This window comes from Vulpes vulpes, chromosome 6 (genome assembly GCF_048418805.1).
Source record: "Vulpes vulpes isolate BD-2025 chromosome 6, VulVul3, whole genome shotgun sequence".
Taxonomy (NCBI): Eukaryota; Metazoa; Chordata; class Mammalia; order Carnivora; family Canidae; genus Vulpes; species Vulpes vulpes.
The window spans coordinates 102,096,882-102,117,603 of NC_132785.1; the positions used below are offsets into that span (position 1 = coordinate 102,096,882).

Genomic DNA, 20,722 nt, shown 5'->3' on the forward strand with positions numbered 1-20,722 from the left:
TCCCTGCTGAGCAGGGAGCCCAATATGGGGCTTGATCCAGGACCCTAAGATCATGACCTGAGCTGAAGGCAGATGCTTAACCCACTGAGCCACCCAGGCGCCCCTCCATGTATTTTCAACAAGATGGTCTCTAACACCTCAAGGCCATCTATCCAGAATTGAACTTCTCATCTTCACTCCCTTCCCCTGCATCTTTCTCAACTCTGGTGGCAGAGCCAGAAAGCTGGTGTGCAGGCCTTTGTCTCCACACCCACTCCAAGTATTGCTGGAATCTGTTGCTTCTCTCCTATGCCCTTATCTTTCAGTCCCCTTGTGGAGGCCAGTCCACCATTTTCCTCAGACCCCAAGGGCACTAGATCTGAAGCGCAGATTTGATTTGTCACTTCCTGACATGAAAACCTTAGTAGCTCCCTACAGCTTAGGATGTGTTCCTCCGCCTCTCTTCACAGTCCTCCCTGGAGCCCTGGGCTCAGGGGAATTGCAAATTGTTCTGTAGGGCTGAAGGTATTATGTGCCTCTTCTGCTTGGTAAGCTTTTCCCTTTTCTGCTTTTATCCTGGTTAATACCTTCAAGATTCAGATATTGCCCCGTCTGATAAGTTCTGGCTCTTCCTGGGTCTGAGTCAGCACCTCCCACTTCCCTTCACTAGTGGTAAGCACTGCACCTTGATTTCCCTGCCTGTCTTCCTGTCAGGCTGTGCACTCATTGAAAGCTGCAGCCCTACCTCATCTCCATATCCCCAGGACTTACTAGAGTACCAGGCACACAGTTGGCCTTTGCTGAAGGAACAGAGGAATAAGCATCCTGATGAGTGTTCCTGTAACTTCACTCTCATCATGACCTGTGGGATTTTCCCAGATCACTATTGCTTCTTCTCAAAATGATTTGCTCCTTAAAAGCCAGCTGATTTCCAGATTTTTGAGAATGTATAACTCATAGTAATAGTCATATGTGAAACTGTTTAACTCTTACAAGGTATTAGGCTACCAGTTGATAAATTTATTTAAGCTAAGTGTAAAAGTAGATGATAATAGCTAGTTGTTGCCCTTTTATCAAACCTATTTGTTTCTGAATCAGGACCTGAGTTGCTAATAATGATGACTACTTCAAGTAAGGCTGGTTTCTAGTTACTTTAGAGAGATGTTGGCATTATTTTAATATCCAACAAAGCATGGTTCAGAGGTCTGGAAGCTAAGGGATTACTGTGGTTGATTTAAATAATTTAATCTTTGAATAAAGTTTTTTGTTCCTCCCTATTAATGATCAAACTCTTGGTAGTGAGGATATGTTAATATAACAGGTGTGGTAATGTTCAGATTGGGAGAAGAAAGACCAAATCTTCCTGTTTTTCTCTCCCAGGCCCCCAGGTCAGAACCCCTGAATAGGAGAAGTAGAAAACTCCTTCCTGTGTGACCCAAGAATTGAGTCACAGAAGGGTGTGGCATTGTGGTTAGGGCTTTAGAGAATTGGTGTTTCAGGATTAATTGGCCTTGCCTTTGTAGTCTTTTATAGGAGATGTGGAAGATTCAAGCTGTATGTGAGAGCTGGACTCTATTGGAGCCATTTCCATGAGCAATCCATGGGCCTGTGTGTGTTTGCTACTTCTTACCAAAACCTGATTTTTATCAAAATGACCTAGTCCTATTACAAACAGGTTTTGGGAAGTCTTAGCTTACGCCATCAGTTTCAAGGAAAAGAAAAAGGGTAGGGTGGGGCGAAAAACCACAAAGATGCTTCATCCAATTAAACTAATATGTAATCCTTAGCGTGTGGAGGCTTTCCCTTGTTATCTCATGTACTCCTAACAAGCATGTGAGATAGGACAAGCTCGGAAACCGAACTTGGCTGGAGAGTTTGACTCTTCTAGGACGTTAGGGGCCAGAGGGCAAGGATTCCTCTTTTGCATCTATTGTGGCACTTGACCTGTACCTATCTGTTGTGCACTCTGCTTTCAGCCCAGAGTGGTATGGAATGCGGTCTTTCTGGTTTGCGGTTCCTTGGGAACACTCACCAGGATGCCAGCCCAGGGTCTGGGACAGGGAGCTGTACATCAGAAGTGTTACCTGGCAAAGCTATAGTCACCAGCCTGATCAGCCTGATAGGCTTCGCTTTAAATTCTTTCTGGAACAAAGTGGAGCATCCAAGAACTTAAGATCCCATTTTCTGAAGAGCAGTACTTCGTCCCCAGGGATTGTCACTATCTCTTTGGTTCTATATTCGAGCAAGTTGAAGTTTTGTCAGCATGTTAACAATAGCAGATCTCTCTTCTGGAGAAGCTCGAAGATCTTGTTCTGAATGGAGTAGATGATTATGTGACTTGGGAAGCCAGAGGCACCTCCTCCCCTCTACCCCTGCCTGTGCTGGAATCAGGCTGCTTGGGTGCCACCAGCTAACAGTCCATCTTAGAAAGCCTGAGCTGGTTCATCTTGGTCTAGAAGCACTTTGCAGGTTGACGTCAATATGCTTCAGAGCGCATACATTACTAAGCTTATCTTCAGACAGTGGATACTCTTTCCTCCTTAGGAAAGAAGGGCCGATGTAGCCGGAGAACCAAGTAGCAAGAAAACTATAAATGGTGTTGCTAGTCCTCTCAGTTACAGGTCTTTTAAAGATTTTAAAGATCTTTTAAAGATTTTATTTATTTATTCATGAGAGACAGAGAGAGGCAGAGACACAGGCGGAGGGAGAAGCAGGTTCCACTCAGGGAGCCTGATGTGGGATTCGATCCCAGGTCTCTAGGATCACGCCGTGGGCCCAAGGGAGGTGCTCAACCACTGAGCCACCCAGGGATCCCTCAGTTACAGGTCTTGAACTAAATCTTTGAGTTCTATATTAGGACTTTTTTTTTTTTTTTTTTTTTTTTTTTTTTTACTCAAGGATCACATTCATGCAAAGGCATCTATTGACACCATGTTTGTACTATTTGATCTTGAGGATAACTCTGGTATGTGTGTTAGATGGACATGTCTGAAATGACTGGCCTGGCTACCTGGCTCACCTTTCATCCTCAAGCCTCTGGGGCCACTCTGCCTGGTCTGGTCTTCCTCAGCCATGTTTCACATTGCGTTGGAGAACTGGGTGAAGGGCAAGGAGATGTTGAGAGCCCTGGTTGAAGCAGTCTTCTCAGAGACCCAGAAGTGAACTGGAACAAATATGAGTTATTTGTGTGACAGGATCTCTTGCCCTGATGCACTAAACTTACTTTGGAGACGGAATCTAAGAAGCGAAGAGCGGATTTTTAGAGGCCTCCAGGACACCTGATGTGGGAGGTTGTACAGCCTCTGGCAGGGAAATGCACTAAATAAAATGCAGACATCTGCATTTTCTTAGTGGTAATCAAATGAGTTTACCTTAAGTAATAGTCTCTTCAAAGATTATTACCCAAATCACATTTCAGAGATAAGAGAAATTCTTACTTCAGATGCCCTGCAGTAACCGGCCTTTTCCTTTTTTTTTTTTTTTTTTTTTTTTTTTAAGATTTTTATTTATTCATGAGAAACAGAGAGAGAGGCAGACACAGGCAGAGGGAGAAGCAGGCTCTATGCAGGGAGCCCAATGCGGGACTCGATCCCAGGTCTCCAGGATCACGCCCTGGGCCGAAGGCAGCACTAAACCGCTGAGCCACCAGGGCTGCCCAACTGGCCTTTTCCTAAATTAGACCTCTGGTAACACTGCAAGTTTGTTTTTAATAGGCTGGTTTTCCAGGTATGATTTTGAGGTTCTGAGGATTCGCAGTTCCATTCCTTTATAATACCAGGAATTCCTTTTGGGGCTAAATCTGTTATGTGCAAATATGAGGTTTAAACATTTTATTTGACAGAGAGAGCCAGAGAGCACAAGTTGGGGAGGGGGGCTGGGAATGGCAGAGGCAGAGGGAGAGGGAGAAGCAGGCTTCCCGCTGAGCAGGGAGCCCTGATGTAGGGCTCTATCCCAGGACCCTGGGATCATGACCTGAGCTGATCTCAGCATCTGAAGGCAGATGCTTACCTGACTGAGCCACCCAGGCGCCCCTTGAGCCTGTAACCTTTGAAAGCCATTAGTATTAGTATCCTCCCAGCATCAAGTGAGAGCTGAGTGTTTGTTTTTCCCCAGGGTTCACTGACTTGTTATTCCTGACAAGTCATAATAAACATGCCACCTATTAAGGGACAGTTTGGAAAACCTCACACTAATCGGTCCCTAGCTTTTCTCAGAATCTGTTATTCTGACAGTGGGCTACCTGACCTGTGTCAGCTCCCTTTTGAGCCCATTCCTCTTGACCTGCTGGGAGCCTGGGAAGCGGTGAGAGCGCCCTGGAAGTGGAAGTAAGAGCAGTTAGACAGAATGGGGCACCTTCTATGCTGTCAAAAGGTGCCTGCTGACTCAGAACACCACCTATATATGGGGGTCTCTAACGAAAGGGTGATCCAGGCTTGTCCTACACAGTTGGAACTATGAACTTTGCTGAATCTCTCCCTCTCAACTGTGTGGATGGTGATAGCAGCAGAGGACGTGAGGACTAACTGCTATCCCTAAAGCCTCTAGAGCAGTGTGAGGTATGGAGATAGACAACTTTGTTCCTTTCCCTCTCACTGGCTTCCATCAGGCGTTCTCTAGTGTTAGGGCTATTTGGATTTCTTCCCCACCATTTGGTTGCATCATTCTGTTGTGTTCCCGTTCCACTCTGATGGAGCCTGGAGAAGTTCATCAGGGCCAAAGGTTAACATTTGGGCCTAAAAGATCATAGAGGTATTCAGTGGATTTTTATTACCAGCACTGCAGAGAGAGAAGCAACGAGGCTGTGCCGGTATCTGCAAAGCTTGATGTTTCCCCCCTACTGCAAGTCACAACGAGAGCCCTTTCAAGTTGGTTCCAAATCTGTCATGAGAGCTTTGAAGTCTTAGGTTTGTTTTGTCCTACCATGCCTTCTTAGAAGACAGAGCAGCAATGAAACATTGTTTCATCTCATCTAGATTTGCCAATGAATTGACCTGAAGCACAAAAAGTTTGACAAACGGGCAGCTCCCTCAAGCATGACCCGCAGATACTCTTCCCATTATTATATTTACTCTTTTCACTAGGACTCTAAGATTCTTTAAAAATCAGTGAGACTATTTCTTGGGCCTTGCAAACTAGAAGAATTTGCCATAGCACTCTGATAAAGTTACTAACTTCATCATTACTGTGTTCATCCTGTTCTTATAAAACCCTACTCCTCAGAAATATTGCCCTATGGGTTACAATTCATGTTCTCTTGAGCCTTATTTGCATTACTCCAGTATGCAAACTTCTCATTTCTATTAAATCGCTCAACATTTTCCAAACGTGGCTTGTACATTTCTTCTTTCAGAACCTTGTTCACGCTTTAGAAACCAATCCTGGGCTCTTCACCACTAGACCTCTGGGGCTACAATGCTATCGGGATAGCAGGCATTAGAGGAGAAAGGTCCTGAGAGGCCTATCAGGCTGGCATAGTATATTCACTGTTTCAGCTCTGTAATGCACTAGGTTAGGATTGCCAGTAGTTAGAATCAGCAACAGAAGCCTTCAATATTTTGAGTTTTTTTTTTTTAATTTTTATTTATTTATGATAGAGAGAGAGAGAGAGAGAGAGAGGCAGAGACACAGGCAGAGGGAGAAGCAGGCTCCATGCACTGGGAGCCCGATGTGGGATTCGATCCCGGGTCTCCAGGATCGTGCCCTGGGCCAAAGGCAGGCGCCAAACCGCTGCGCCACCCAGGGATCCCAATATTTTGAGTTTTTAATCAAAAGTTATGGCAGTAGAAATTAAAAGTACTGTTGTGGCAGATTGCTAGCTGTCTGCCAAAATCCATTCTCTTCTGGACATAAGTTAGACCTGCATTAATTGACCAGTGCCATCTGAGCATGTGTGATGTGCCACTTTTAGGCCTGGGCCTTTAAAAGTAGACTTCTCGGGGCTGTCTTCCTCTCCTGCTGCCTTGAGCCTGGGGAGACCCAAACCTTAGCCACACAGGTGGCAAAGCCCTAGTTATGGCAGAGCCACAAGCCAGAAGGAGCTTAGTCTCTGAATCACTGCGTGAAGGAAAGCCGCCTGCTGACCTAGAATATCCAGCCTGGATGTTAAACAAACAAGAAACCAATTACTGTGTTTGAGCCATTGTTTGGGGGAAGGTTAGTTACAGCAATTAAGCCTACTCCAACAACGTTATTTAAAAGAATAGTATGAATGGTGTTTATGCACCAAGGTCTGCAAAGGTAGAGCAGTCAAGCCTGGGAGGTGGGGTAGGGACTTTCACCACTAGACACTAACAATTTTACAAAAATTTTCTACTAGTAAGGAAAGACAACAACAAAAATAGCAAAACAATGCTGGTACAAACCTTACTTGACGTAGGAATCATTCCTTGAGCCCCACCCCACCCCTCAATCCTCACTGAATTTCCTTTCTGCCTTTTAAGACTCATTGTCCTTAGTTCTTACCTGGCTTTTTTTTTTTTTTTTTAATAGCAGAATTGGGAGTCCTATAGGGTGGGCAAATCAGTCAGGGTCTCTCCAGATATTAATCCCTTCAGTGGTCTGGTCTTCAGCTTTGTGGACCCAGGAACAGAAGGGTTTGTTTTGTTTAAGTTTTATTGAAGTATAGTTGACATACAATAATTTCAGGTACACAACATAGCGATTCGACAATTCTGTACATCTACAGTGCTCACCGTAAGTATAGTCACCACCTGTTACCAAACAACGTTACGATCCCTGGATGGTGCAGCGGTTTGGCGCCTGCCTTTGGCCCAGGGCGCGATCCTGGAGACCCGGGATCGAATCCCACATCGGGCTCCCGGTGCATGGAGCCTGCTTCTCCCTCTGCCTGTGTCTCTGCCTCTCTCTCTCTCTGTGACTATCATAAATAAATAAATAAAATTAAAAAAATTACCAAACAACGTTACTACGTTTTTTTTTTTTTAATTTTTATTTATTTTTGATAGAGAGAGAGAGAGAGAGAGAGAGAGAGAGAGGCAGAGACACAGGCAGAGGGAGAAGCAGGCTCCATGCACCGGGAGCCCGACGTGGGATTTGATTCCGGGTCTCCAGGATCGCGCCCTGGGCCAAAGGCAGGCGCTAAACCGCTGTGCCACCCAGGGATCCCCGTTACTACGTTTTTATTGACTATATTCCCTACACTGCACTCTTAATTTCCATGACTTCTTTTATAACTGGAAGTTTGTACCTTTTAATCCCCTTCACCTACTTTGCCCATCCCTCTATTCCGCTCCCTCTGGCAACTATGTATGTTCTCAGTATTTGAGTTTGTTTGTTTTTAAAGATTTTATTTATTTATTTACAAGAGACAGAGAGGCAGAGACACAGGCAGAGGAGAAGCAGGCTCCATGCAGGGAGCCCAGATGTGGGACTTGATCCCGGGTCCCCAGGATCACGCCCTGGGCTGAAGGCAGCGCTAAACCGCTGAGCCACCTGGACTGCCCTGTTTCTGTTTTTTTTTTTAGATTCCATATGTAAGTGAAATCATATGGTATTATCTATCTGACTTATTTTATTTAGCATAATGCCCTGTAGGTCCATCCATGTTGTTGTAAATGGAAAGATTCCATTCTTTTTTATGGCTGAGTAATATTTTTATATATATATTTATTTATATTTATTTAGTATAAATAATCAGATAAAGAATAGATTTAAATAAATTATATATTTATATATTATATATAATCAGAGAATAGATTTATATGAATTTTATCCTATTCTTTATCCGTTCATATATAAATGGATACTTAGGTTGCTTCCCTATCTTGGTTATTGTAAAAATGCTGTAATGAACATAGCAGTGCAGTCTCTTTTGGAATTAGTTAGGAAAATAAATCTTCATGTGCAGAGTTTATCAGGCTCTCCAACCCAAAGGTTCATTTTAACCGTGAGGTATATACCAGAAGGCCCATTCATAATTATGGTAAACAACAGTTCTTCCAACATCTGCTGCTAGGAGGCCCTCTTGCCAGTATGAGGGCAACAGAGAAACTAAGTGAATAACCAGAGGGAGGCTGGTGAGTAAGGAATGAGAGCAAATGGAGTTGGATAATCTTAGAAGAACCCTCTGTCTGGGCTGCGAATTAATCTGGTGATCCACTTCAAAGAGTTACATGTTTAATGACCAAAAACCCTTTTATGAAATATAGTCACTCTTCCTCAGAGAGTGTAATCTAAGACTGCCAAATTTCATAGGCTTTCTGCAGCTTTCTTCTGATGAATAAATAATAGTGAGCTGAGTACTGTATTGTCACATTTACCTGACTCTACATCCTAGATCCCATGACTGGACTTACATGTTCCCCCAAGTTGTCACTTAAACACTGGGTTGATTCCCATGTATTTATTGGTCATGTGAAGATTAAATGAGTCATCTTCAAAAGTTGGTTAATATTAACATTTAATTAGATAATAAACCTTTTCTAATTATACACCTAATATTATAAAACACCTGCATGCCCTGGGTCTTATACCTAGTAAGAACCTAAATGCCTGATGTGGCATAAGGGGTAGGAAAGTAGAAACTGACACTCAGAATCTGTCCAGCCCTAGACTGTTGCCAACAGTAAGACCTGATACTGACTTAAAGCTTCATTTCTCTTAAATCTAAACTGTCCCCTGTATTGAGATCTTATAGCTGCATTTCCCTTATGGCTCTTTTTTCTTTTTAAAAGATTTTTGTAGGTGTTTTATTTGGTCATATTTTTTTTCTCTTGGATCCAATGGCTTTGGCCTGTTACCATATTCTTCTCCTACCGTCAATATTTTCTTTCAGTTTTCCTTATCTCTGGTCATGTTTTTATTTTAAAATGCAGTGACCAAAAGATACATACAGAGTTCTGCAGCTGTAGCTGCATCTTAATTTTGGGGGATAGGATAAGGTCTGGTTTTGCTTCTAGTATCCCTTTTAGTGGTGATTCCTTGGGTGGCCTTATGTTACAGGCCACTGCTTCTCAAATTTTTACAAACCTCTCAGTTGCTTAGCTTTGAATGGAGAATGGGTTCAAGTGGTAAAGCTCAAGGGACATCTAGGGGGTGCAGCTGCTTATGTGTCTGACTCAGTTTCACCTCAGGTCAGGATGTCATAGTTGTGGGATCAAGCTCTGCATCCAGCTACACACTCAGCAGTGTGTGTCTGGGACTCTTCCTCCCCCTGTCCCTCCCACACCCTGCACATGTACATTCTCTTTCTCATGTAAATTAAAAATCTTAGGTAAAGCTCAACTGTACAGTTTGAATTCAAGATGGGTCCATGCTGATCTTATTCCAAATCTTTAACACAAACCTCTGCCAGTATTACTACCTGTGATGACTATCTCCCTACCCCCTGCCCCCAATCATACCTGGACTCCAGTTTGAGAAGCAGGGACTTAAGGATACAATCTATGGTAACATTATGTTCTCTGATAGTTCAGATCTGTTCATGATAGAGTTGGATTACTTAGGCTTAACTCTAAAAGTGGCACCAATCAATTTATTCATATAAATGGTTAAATGGCAAGAATGGCACTTACCTTTAGGTTAAAAAAAAATGAATGCATAGTGGCATAGTGTGAAATCTAAGAGTGAAAATATTATAGCATATTATCAGCATATATTACTAGTTATTTCAAAACAGTTTTTTAAAGAGAAGTTTATGCTTGTACTGGCCCAACAAGCTACTTGAGGGGGACGAAGCTGGGGAAGTGGGTGGCCCAGATGCCTGGGCCAGCCAGGTTCATGGGCTTGTATATGGGGGAGGACTTGCCCAGGTAGGGGCTGATCACCTTGGGCTTGATATCCACCTGGGCGAAGGTCCTGCTGCTGTGGATGCCCACCATGCTGCCCACCATCTTGGGCAGCCTGTTGCTGTCCAGCTTCTCTGTGGGCAGTGCCTCCCGGTTGGCTCTGCACCGGTGCTTCCAGAGTGAGGGCGCTTCCACCACCACTGCGTCAGCTGCTCTGAGAACATGGGCAGCAGCTGGCCCAGGTGTGTGCCGCAGTAGGTTTGCTGCTGCCTCTGCATTTCTGTTATCTAGTCGTTTTTTCCAAGAAGTCTCACTTGTTCTTAACAGGGAGGAATCAAGAGGGACTTTTTGGGAAACAAACTGTGTAGTCAATATACATTTTGAGGGCAGAGGGCCTGAATTTGGGTCCCACTTCTGCCACTTAGCAGCTTTGTGACTTGGGGACCTTCCATTTCCTTGTCTATAGAACAGTATGTTTTAGTTGCCTAACAGGATTGTTGTGAGTTTAAATAAGAATTTATGTTGAGCAATCAAAACAATGTCTGGGACCTTTGTAAGTAACAGATGTTTGACATTTCTCTTTTAGGATGTTTTAGGTCCTCAGATTGGCCTTTTATTAAAAAAGTTTTAACATGAAAATTTCCATGCATTTTTGCTCTGATTAGTACTTAAATTTCTGTAAATCCTATGGATACCTCTTGGTATTGTATTTATCCTCTATAACCCTGGGACATCTGAGGTCTCATTACTATCAATTTTGTGACTGTTAGGTTAAATCAGTGAATGTTTCTGGGCTTTGTTATCTAAAACCCAGCTTCTTTGTCTGAAAAATTGGTGTTTCCAATAGGATCTTCCCCATAGGATTGCTAGGAGGACTGAGACCATCCTGCCAATCACGTGACATTTTGAATTTTACTGTGGCAAAATGAGTATGACATGCACTTTATCACAAGTTCTGATTTGTGGCCTGGGCCAGTAAGAGTTGGAATAACATACACAATTATTATCTTGTTCTTGTCATCCCCTATTTGTTTCCAGGCTGCCAGCTAAAAGATTTTGGAGATTTGAGTTTTACTCCAGTCCCTAAAGATGATCTCTACAACAACCTAATAGTGAATCCTCGCTCAGTGGGCCTTGCCAACCAGGAACTGGCTGAAGTGGTTAGTAGAGCTGTGTCAAGTGGCTATAGCTGTGTCACAATGGGAGGAGACCACAGGTAAACTGGGATGAAGGGGTGGTGGAGGAGCTGGATTGTATGGTGCTTTGTGTTAATCAGTTAGCTTGTGAAACCACAGTGTTTCCCCACTTTGAGTAAAATGCCCTTTAGAATTTTTATGGTATAATGTGCATAACAGTGTTTTAATATCTTAAGATCCGGAGCTGTTGGGAGACACCTGTGGTTTTTGTTGCAGAACACACTGTATAGTATGCGGCAAGTTCAGAGGTAGACAAAATGAAGTTTTTAGACACGGTGTGTTTGTGTTTCATTTTTGTGCTCATCTCTTGTAAAGTTTTCTTGAAAAACATTTTATGACTTTCATTTGGCTCTTTGGGAGAATTGGAAGGATCCACCAGGCAGAATTTGTGGGATTATTTGTTTAAGCATTTCTGCTAATGTTTGTTATAGGTTTTCCACTTGCCATGTGACTGTTTTCTCCCTGCACAATATGGACCCTAGGTGACTAAGAGATCCCTCTCCTAGTGAGTCGGCATGTACTTTACTGAGTACTGCTTGTTGTGTGCAGTGCTAGGGATTGTGGAAATTGTGATCAGGACTAGATCAAATAAATACATATGGGATGAAAAAATAATATTGAGTTCTACAGTTTTTTTTTTTTAAGATTTTATTTATTCGTGAGAGACAGAGAAAGGGGGTGGGGACAGAGACACAGGCAGAGGGAGAAGCAGGCTCCATGCAGGGAACATGATGTGGGACTCGATCCTGGGTCTCCAAGATCATGCCCTGGGCTGAAGGCGGCGCTAAACCTCTGAGCCACCAGGGCTGCCCAAATTCTACAGTTTCAAGAAGGAAAAAATCATTCTGGGCTAGAGGAGTCCTATTTGAGCTAAGTAATTAAGGTTTTTGGTAGAAAGAAAAATAGCGTTATAATACTAGGAGTACTGAGCACTTCATATATATTCTCATTTTAACCCTTATAGTAATGCCACGAGACAGACAGTTTTACCTAATTTACTGCTAGGAACACTTGAGGGACAAAGGTCAGATAACTCACCCAACTTTTAGAGCCAGGAAGTAGCAGAGGTGGGATTCAAATTCACTGTGACTTCTGAGGTTTTCTTTTCTTTTTTTAAAAAGATTTTATTTATTCATGAGAGACAAATAGTCAGATATAGACAGAGGGAGAAGGAGAAGCAGGCTCCTCACAGGGAGCCCAACGTGGACTCGATCCTGGACCCGGAATCATGCCCTGAGCTGAAGGCAGACACTCAACCGCTGAGCCACCCAGGCATCCCTGAAGTTTTCTTTTGAGACCCAATCTAGCAACTGCCACTGTGGTGCCCAGAGAGCTTTTCTGGTCCCTTAACAGAAGTTGAATCTTTGTTACAATTTTAAGTGCAGGTAGATTTCCTCATTAGGAATAAAATTTTAGGTCCCACGTCAGGCTCCTGGCATGGAGCCTGCTTCTCCCTCTGCCTGTGCCTTCTGCCTCTCTCTCTCTGTGTCTCTCATGAATAAATAGATAAAATCTTAAAAAAAAAAAAAAAGGAATAAAATCTTAGGTAGACTAAGAGAGTGGTCCAGGTTCTCTACAGTGATCCAATTAAATCAGCCAGAGTGTGGGTCTTCCTATTAGCTCAGTGCTATCTCTTGAAGTTCATTTATACTGACTTTCTTCTGGTTATCTATTTGGGAACTGCTTATCAATGTGATTAATCGTAGTCTCTGGCTTTTGTCTGTAGCTAACTATTGCAGCCCTGTCACGGTTTCCTATTTCCTGTTCAGGGCTAAAACTTAGGCTATCTGGAAGATTCTAGAAAGGAAGGGATGAGTATGTAAATTGAACAGCTACTGAACATTTTAAAGGAAGGCATCTTTAGGTCACCCTGCTCCTTTTCTACAGGATATACTATTGCTTAGACATCAGACCAACTCTGACTTAAATAAGCCAAGATTATTATCCCTTTCTAATAGAAAAAGGAAACTAGGGATCCCTGGGTGGCGCAGTGGTTTAGCGCCTGCCTTTGGCCCAGGGCGCGATCTTGGAGACCCGGGATCGAATCCCACGTCGGGCTCCCGGTGCATGGAGCCTGCTTCTCCCTCTGCCTGTGTCTCTGCCTCTCTCTCTCTCTCACTGTGTGCCTATCATAAATAAATAAAAATTTTAAAAAAAGGAAACTATCTAGCAAAACCAGATGACTCATCCTACATTACACAGCTTTCTGGGGAAAAAACCAGGATTCTGACTTAATCCACTGCTTTTCACACTAAACAGTGCTATCCTAAAAAACATCCTATGTGGGGCATAGAGCTTAAAATGCTGTCTCATGTCATACCAAGAAGGAGAACTGTAGTTAGTTTCTAAAATGCTTAAGCTGCATTTCCCATCTCTGTCAAATTCTTCGGTTACTAAGAAACTGGGCAGTTTTCCAACCATGATTTCATCAGCTATATTCTTATAACAGGGACAGTAGTTGGCCAATGTACATAGAGTCCAAGGACAAGGAAAGGCAAAAAAAACCCCACAGATATTTGAATGCCATGCTAATATATAGAAGATAGCATGCAAATACATGTTTATTCAGTCATCTAAATGCGGTCTTTAACTGGGTGTCCGTTACTGTCCTTATGTGCAGTTTCCTAAAAAGAAATGTCAAAAAGCTATTATGTGAATTTTTATCCTTAAAAACTGATTCTTTGAAATTAAATCTCTAATCTTCCTTAAGTTATTAAGAAATATTTATGAGTTTTATATACAGAACACATCATTTAACTGGATTTCATTCACTGAACAAATATTTGAGGTCCTTTTCTGGGCCAGGGCTTAATGGGTCAAATTTTAGGGATTTGGAGGCAGCAATGACATCTGTCAAACTATAAGGATAACCAGTCAACAAGCTTTGAATCTTTGGAACCTTCCATTTCTCCCTAACTTACTCAAGGTTAATCTTTGGGAATTATAGGTCCAGGGACTTTTTTGGTCATCCAAATCTAGCCTTAGCCTGGGGCCCTGACTTTGCCCTGAGGACAAAGTGTGAACTGCACTGACTTGAGGATACTTGTTATTGGTGATGTTTGCCAAGCAGGGGGCCTCGATTTATTGTGTTTGTTCCTTGTAGCCTGGCAATTGGTACCATTAGCGGCCACGCCCGGCACTGCCCAGACCTTTGTGTGATTTGGGTTGATGCCCATGCTGACATCAATACACCCCTCACCACTTCATCTGGAAATCTCCATGGACAGCCAGTTTCATTTCTCCTCAGAGAACTACAGGACAAGGTCAGTGGGCTAAAACGAAAAGGTTGAATGGCTTGCAGGGGTTATGCTGGGCTAGGAACAAGTTTAATAAGATTTCTATGAAGAATGGGCTGATGGTGGTGGTAGAAAGGTTTAGTATTCCTTCACTTGTTCATCAAACATTATTATGGGCCAGGCAGTCTACTAGATGCTAGGGATGTAAAGAGGACTAGGATACGGTCCTGTCTCTCGGGTGTGTGTGTTTGTGTCATAATTTGCGAGAAAGGAAAGTGGCAGTGGGTAGTAACTCTAGTGATATACTCACAGCATGAGAGGACTTCTTGATTAGAGGCTCTCAGGCCTGGCTTACTCTCAGACCCACTGGTCTCAGGGAAAGCAAAACAATGATTACTTCTAGGTAATATTTTCCTAGGCTGCTCAGAAGACACAGATGTCCATGTTAGGCATAGATTAGAATCTGTATATCCTTTTCCTCAATGAGAGACCAAGTTAAACCAGGAGAGTACAAAAGTTATTCATTAGGCAGAGTTTGTGTTTTGCCTGTAGGCAACTTAAGATGGCAATTGGGTTGTGTTTCAAGAACCAATGTGTAAACAATTCAGTAATGTACAAAGGGGTGGAAAAGGGCTAATCAGCAGTGTTCCTGCTATTTAGGTAAGTTAATGAGAAACCGTGGTCACCTTAGGAGAAATTTTTATTGAGAAATCTGTTCTTCAGTTGCCTTCTGAATCATTTCCATTTGTGTTAAGTTCTCTTTCCAGATCAAGTGTGTCCTGGGTTGCTTTAAACATATCCTGTAGGTAGGAGGAGAAAGCAGACTGCATACCTTGGGAAGCATATGGTGATTATCTTGGTGAGACCAAGAATCCTTGATGAGTCCTGTATATTCCTCCTTTGACAGGTACCACAACTCCCAGGATTTTCCTGGATCAAACCTTGTATCTCTTCCCCAAATATCGTATATATTGGTCTAAGAGATGTGGACCCTCCTGAACAGTAAGTTGATATGCTGGAATTAAGCTTTGGGTCTGTCCCGGCCATTTATGTTCCTTTCGATAGGTGTTCCTTGCTTTAACCTCTTGTAGGGCTACTAAAAGGACAAACTCCCTCCCACCCCAATATGCATTTGATTAAAAATGCTCTTCAAACTAAGGACTCCTTCCTTTTTATTTCATACAGTTTTATTTTAAAGAATTATGATATCCAGTATTTTTCCATGAGAGACATAGATCGACTTGGTATTCAGAAGGTCATGGAACAGACATTTGATCTGCTTATTGGCAAGTAAGTAACTTACAATGGATATCTACTTCCAAAGGGAAAAGTCCCAAAGGGAATAGGGCAGACTCCCAATGAGCAGCACACTTTAGCCCATCATTTGAGGACAGCAGCTCTTCTTTTAAAATAAAAGCAAAATATGTACATTTCCAAAAAATTCAAATACTTTGGAAAGGGAGAATATGAAACATAGGACCTATTCCTCCTCTGGGGTTGGGAGGGGGTTTCCTTGAAGTCATAGCCTGGGACTTCTGTGTCTCATGAATTTCTCTTTAGCTCCATTTTTAATGCTTATCTTTTGAGATGAGAAGCATTCATTCAATTGTCCCCTTCCTAAACTCACTGTGGCTGCATCTGAAAGTTTCATATTGAGCAAATCTTGGTAGTATAGAAAGATGGCAGATAAATGCCAACCCAAGGCTAGTTTTAAGAGCATGTTCTCAGTGCTAAGTTTTTATTTCCAAGTGATTAATGGTATACTACAAGGTAGCAATTACATTTCTTAAGCTGTAAGAAATCTTAGTTATCTAGCATATATGTGTTGTATGCTAGATTCCACTCCTGGGACACGTGGGCTAAACTGAAGTTAGAATTGGGAGATAAGACTGCAGATACCAAATCAATTAAGTTCAGTTGCTGTTACATGGAGAGCGTAAGAACAACTGTAACCTAGGTCAGTCTAACTTAAGTTGGGACTCTCCCAGAGCCCAATCTCATAGGGAAGTGAAAAATTGTTAATGTGAAAGGCTCTCATGCCTAGGTTAAGTCAGAAATATAAATCAGAGTTAGTCTGAGGCACACAGAACAAACGGCAAAATAATGAAGGGGTGTGTAGGAAGCTAATATGGTAATACACAGTAACTTCCAGAATAGGAAATCTGGAAATCTGCTGTGTTAGCAAAGTACCAGGACTAACAGCAACAAAATTAAGGAGTTCTCACCATAGGAAAGATCAATGTCCAAGCACACCCAAATGACTATTCTTATCTTCTTCCTCTCAAGAAGACAAAGGCCAATCCATCTGAGTTTTGATATTGATGCATTTGATCCTACCCTGGCTCCAGCCACAGGAACTCCTGTGGTAGGAGGACTGACCTATCGAGAAGGCATGTATATTACTGAGGAAATACACAATACAGGTAAGAAGGGATCAACCTTTTAACTGTGTAAGTAAATATGCTGATGCCTCTTGCATGCCAGAGGGTTTTTTCCTACTATTCCATGTCATTACAGATACTATTTTTGCTTAAACTTTTATAACTAAAAACCATATGGTCAGGCTGATAAGGAATAGTCATTTAGAGGCATGTTTGGACCTGGCTTATATCAAAATATGCAAAGGTAATAGTGAATAAAAAATTGTCTACTTAAATATTATTAAATACAAGAATAACGTGCCAAATCAATGTAGTTCTTTGTATCTGCATTATCTAAAGGCAGACTAAGGTTAAAGGCAAGGCCAAACAGCTATAATTTTTACAATGACGTAACAGTTTACTTGAAGTTGAGAATGTGGAGTTAAACCTTCTCTTGAAGATATTTCAAAGCTGGACAGTATCTTGGGTCTTTTCATATAGGATAAACCTTATACTAGAGCTTGTTTGATAGGAGTTTTAATATGGGGATACTAGAAGATGAATGGATGACAAAAGATTAGTAAAATGAATGCTAGATTAAGAGTGGCTACACAGGTTACTGTCCCCACATTCATTCATGGTTTGTAGTTTCTATTTGTCAGAAAGCTTCTAGTTGCTGAAGGTTACTTTAAATGACCTTTCCTTGCAAAATTTAAACAACTACCAACTTCAGTACCATTCTATGAAATTAGGATCTAAATAGCAGAGAGCCCACAATGAAAGGCCCAGAACCACAGGAAGCTCTTGAATAGCTAGGATAGATAAGGAAATTGAGAAATGGTCTCTCTGGAGCCTACTGGAACCTTAGGCACCACAGGAAGGAAAAGAATGTGTAGGTCTATCAGGTCTGACAGCACTAAGATAGTCTCATTCTCAGATCCCCGATCTTAGATGTTATCAGTTGTCCTTTAGTTAGTGGCCAGTGAACCTGGGTATTTGATTCTTCACTTTGGTTCCCAATGACCCCAGTTAGAGCAGGGGTTAATTAGTAACCTCTAATAGTTAGGTGGGGTAGTGGTCATACCTTGTTTCTCCCTCCCCTGCTATATTATTCTATTCCCAAAGAATAGCTACATAACTACATAAAGCACTTTGCTTAAGTTAGAGGGTAGCAATAGTCTGGAAACATGGGTAATACATATTTTTAATAGTTCAAGTGTCTTTTTATTATTTCTGGGCTATACCAAAGACCCAGGTTTAGTCAATGGAAATCAGACACACATACTTACACAGGAATTAGTGGAAATGCTGCAGTAACATGCCTGCTCATTGCAGCTTTGCATTGAGCTATGCACTGCTAATCTGCTAATAAGGGACAGCATACTGAACAGATGTAATGTCATTGAGCATATCACGTATTGCACTGTGACATCAACAGACCAGTAGATATATACACCCAGATTTCCAGGCTTTGTAGCCACCCTAATTATTCTGATACTTGTATTCTCCAGTATTCATTTGTTCAGATGACTTGAAGAGGTAGATAAGCTTCACCCAGAATAACCAACTAAAAAAGTTAAATACCCTAGAGAAGTGGACTTGTGTATTGGGGTGGGCAGGTCTGGATAGGTTCTTGTCTAATCTTCCCTTCTCAAATCCTTTAGTACAAGTTTTTAAACCCACAGAAGGTAACAAGTCCAAATTAAAGTATGGCCAGGTATTCCTTTGACTAAGTGCAAGATACTGGGTCACTATGATGGGAGACTGAAAAACCATGTCAGACGTGGTACCTGCCCTCAGCTCAGACCTAAAAAGGTGTCACTAAGATACGCTGATAACTAAAAGCATGTAGTGCCTTAAGAGAGATAGCATCAGAGGTCAAAAATGGTAATGGCTCAAAAGAGGGAAGATGATCTCTTCATATACCCACATACAGACATCTAGAAGGTTCCTAGTAATACTGGATATGGCACACATTTTCCCAACAAGCAGTATGGAAAATCCTTATCTAACTCCTCCCCAAGGAGGAGCTCTTTCCTTATCCAGGAGGCCTGACAGCTATGCCTATTAGGTTAATTGAACAGGGATGACTGATTTTAATCCTACTCTAGTATACAGTGTTTGAACTTAAATTCATGCCCAAAAAGATGAGGTAGGTGTAGGGGCCTTCCTTATGGTAGGTAATTTTAATAGTAGAAAATGACTTTTAACCTTGGCTTGCTCTGTCTAGTGGGATAACCCTCACTGAAAGTAGCAGCTGGGGAACTGTCTGAGGTTTTGTCCTACTTTGTTCTTTCAGGGTTGCTGTCAGCACTGGATCTTGTTGAAGTCAATCCTCAGTTGGCTGCTTCAGAGGAAGAGGCCAAGGCTACAGCTGGCTTGGCAGTGGATGTGATTGCTTCAAGTTTTGGTCAGACAAGGGAGGGAGGGCACATTGTTTATGACCATCTTCCTACTCCCAGTTCACCAGATGAATCAGAAAGTGAAGAACGTGTGAGAATTTAGCAAATTTTGTGTGCGGACATGTTTCATGAAGGACATTCCAGAATTATGAGGCAACTGAGGAGATAGATACTAATGGTCATCTGGGTCAATACTGCCTTAATGAGAACATTTGTGCATTCTCACAATTGTAAAGTTTCCTTTCCCTCTCCATCTTGGTGACCAATAATACTACTGTAAATTGATGTTTTTTTTTTTTTTTTTTTTTTTTTGCAGTTCACAGGGTATTAATATGTTGAAGTACTATGTAAATTTAAAGAAGTCATAAACCGCATTTATTACGTTGGTATATCATACTGGTCTCATTGCTGTTCCTTCACAGTTAGGTGGTTTCTGGCTACACCGTGCATCCTTGAACCATTACCTCACAGCAGCACTATGCTTATTCCTCCTAACACCATTCATTCACAGGGTCAAAGTTATGGTCCACAAACCCTTCCCTCTAGGAAGTTTCAATGCTTGTGAAAGAATTTGTAATAAACCAGGCCCCCTAGGATGGCCAGCTCCAGTAAGATGACGATGGAAAGTAGCAGCTTGTTGGTTGTTACTCTACAAAGAGAAGCAAAGTAGGGAACAGTCAGAAGTCTGGATGACCTCATTTCTTTCCGTTCTTAATACTAATACTTAAGGGGTTTGACCCTGTGGCCAAGGTTGGATACTGTGAGGCAGACTGATTTTTTTTTTTTTTTTTTTTTTGGATCACCTCGCCACTCAGCAGTAAGTATATATATACACATAAGGTTCTTTAGCTGGTAAGTGACAACTTGAAAGCTTTTTCAATTGTAACTTAAGGATAACACTACCTCACAGAAATGCTGAAGACTGGGACAATAGATACACCAAAACATAAAAATGGTTTCTTGATTCTAAAATGTCTTCAAATAGTAGTCCATTCTTCACTTTAAAAACAGCTTTTGTAGGGGTGCCTTGGCTGGCTCAGTTGGAAAAGCATGTGACTCTTGATCTTGGGGTTGTGAGTTTGAGCCCCACATTGGCTCAAGATAAAACCTATGAAAAATGTATTTTCTTTTTTTAAAATTACTTAATACACATTTTTATAACTAGCTCTTCCTAGAAGTTTTATTTATTTTTTTAAAGTAGGCTCCATACTCAACATGGGGCCTGAATTCACAACCCCAAGATCAAGAGTTGTACACTCTTGATAGACAGGTGCCCTGAAAAATATCAATTCTGGAATCCGTTTGAATCCTATTTCAAAACAGCAGAGATACATTACCACTAACTCTTCTCTTCCTCCATCAACCCAAATGGTTATCTTTATAAAGGTAGTGAAGTTTTTGAAGCTCCTACACTACCTTTTCTTGATGTAGGAATCCAATTTCTGGTTCTCATGTTAGCTCTAAATGGAAAGTTTCCTCTTACCATTGTTTAGAAAAATCTCACTCCTACTAATTCCATGGCTTGGTCATAGTTTTGTTTTGTGTACACTAGCCACTTTTAGGGACTTTTAAGTAAACTTTTTGCTAACAGAACTCCCTGATAAGGGGTTGACTCCCATGAAGGACAAATGGAGCCAAAAGGAAGTATTAAGCAGTAGCAGTAAAAAGTTTTCTAACCAAGTTTATACAAATATATTTCAAGGAATATGCATGTGCTCTGAAAAATGTAAACTGGGATTAAAAGTGGAGTAATTTCCCACTGTTCCAAGTCAGAGCAGCATATACTCTTAACAAAGGATATTT

The 20,722-nt window shown here is 41.7% G+C and overlaps 2 protein-coding genes across 4 annotated transcripts in view; one reads left to right on the forward strand and one right to left on the reverse strand.

The window, feature by feature from the left end:
• The window catches only part of ARG2 (arginase 2), a 31,921-nt gene extending 12,608 nt beyond the window's left edge, over positions 1–19,313 (forward strand). Inside the window, exons 3-8 of the mRNA XM_026008450.2 lie at positions 10,764–10,941; positions 14,025–14,184; positions 15,065–15,159; positions 15,343–15,447; positions 16,444–16,580; positions 18,817–19,313. Coding sequence (XP_025864235.1) covers positions 10,764–10,941; positions 14,025–14,184; positions 15,065–15,159; positions 15,343–15,447; positions 16,444–16,580; positions 18,817–19,022 — 881 coding nt within the window. The 3' untranslated portion in view covers positions 19,023–19,313. The remainder of the gene's footprint in view (positions 1–10,763; positions 10,942–14,024; positions 14,185–15,064; positions 15,160–15,342; positions 15,448–16,443; positions 16,581–18,816) is intronic.
• VTI1B (vesicle transport through interaction with t-SNAREs 1B) overlaps positions 15,327–20,722 on the reverse strand; it is a 35,090-nt gene continuing 29,694 nt past the window's right edge. For all 3 annotated transcript variants that reach the window (XM_026008451.2, XM_072761799.1, XM_072761798.1), the window contains one exon: positions 15,327–19,568. In XM_026008451.2, the coding sequence (XP_025864236.1) occupies positions 19,472–19,568 (97 nt within the window). In that variant the 3' untranslated portion in view covers positions 15,327–19,471. The remainder of the gene's footprint in view (positions 19,569–20,722) is intronic.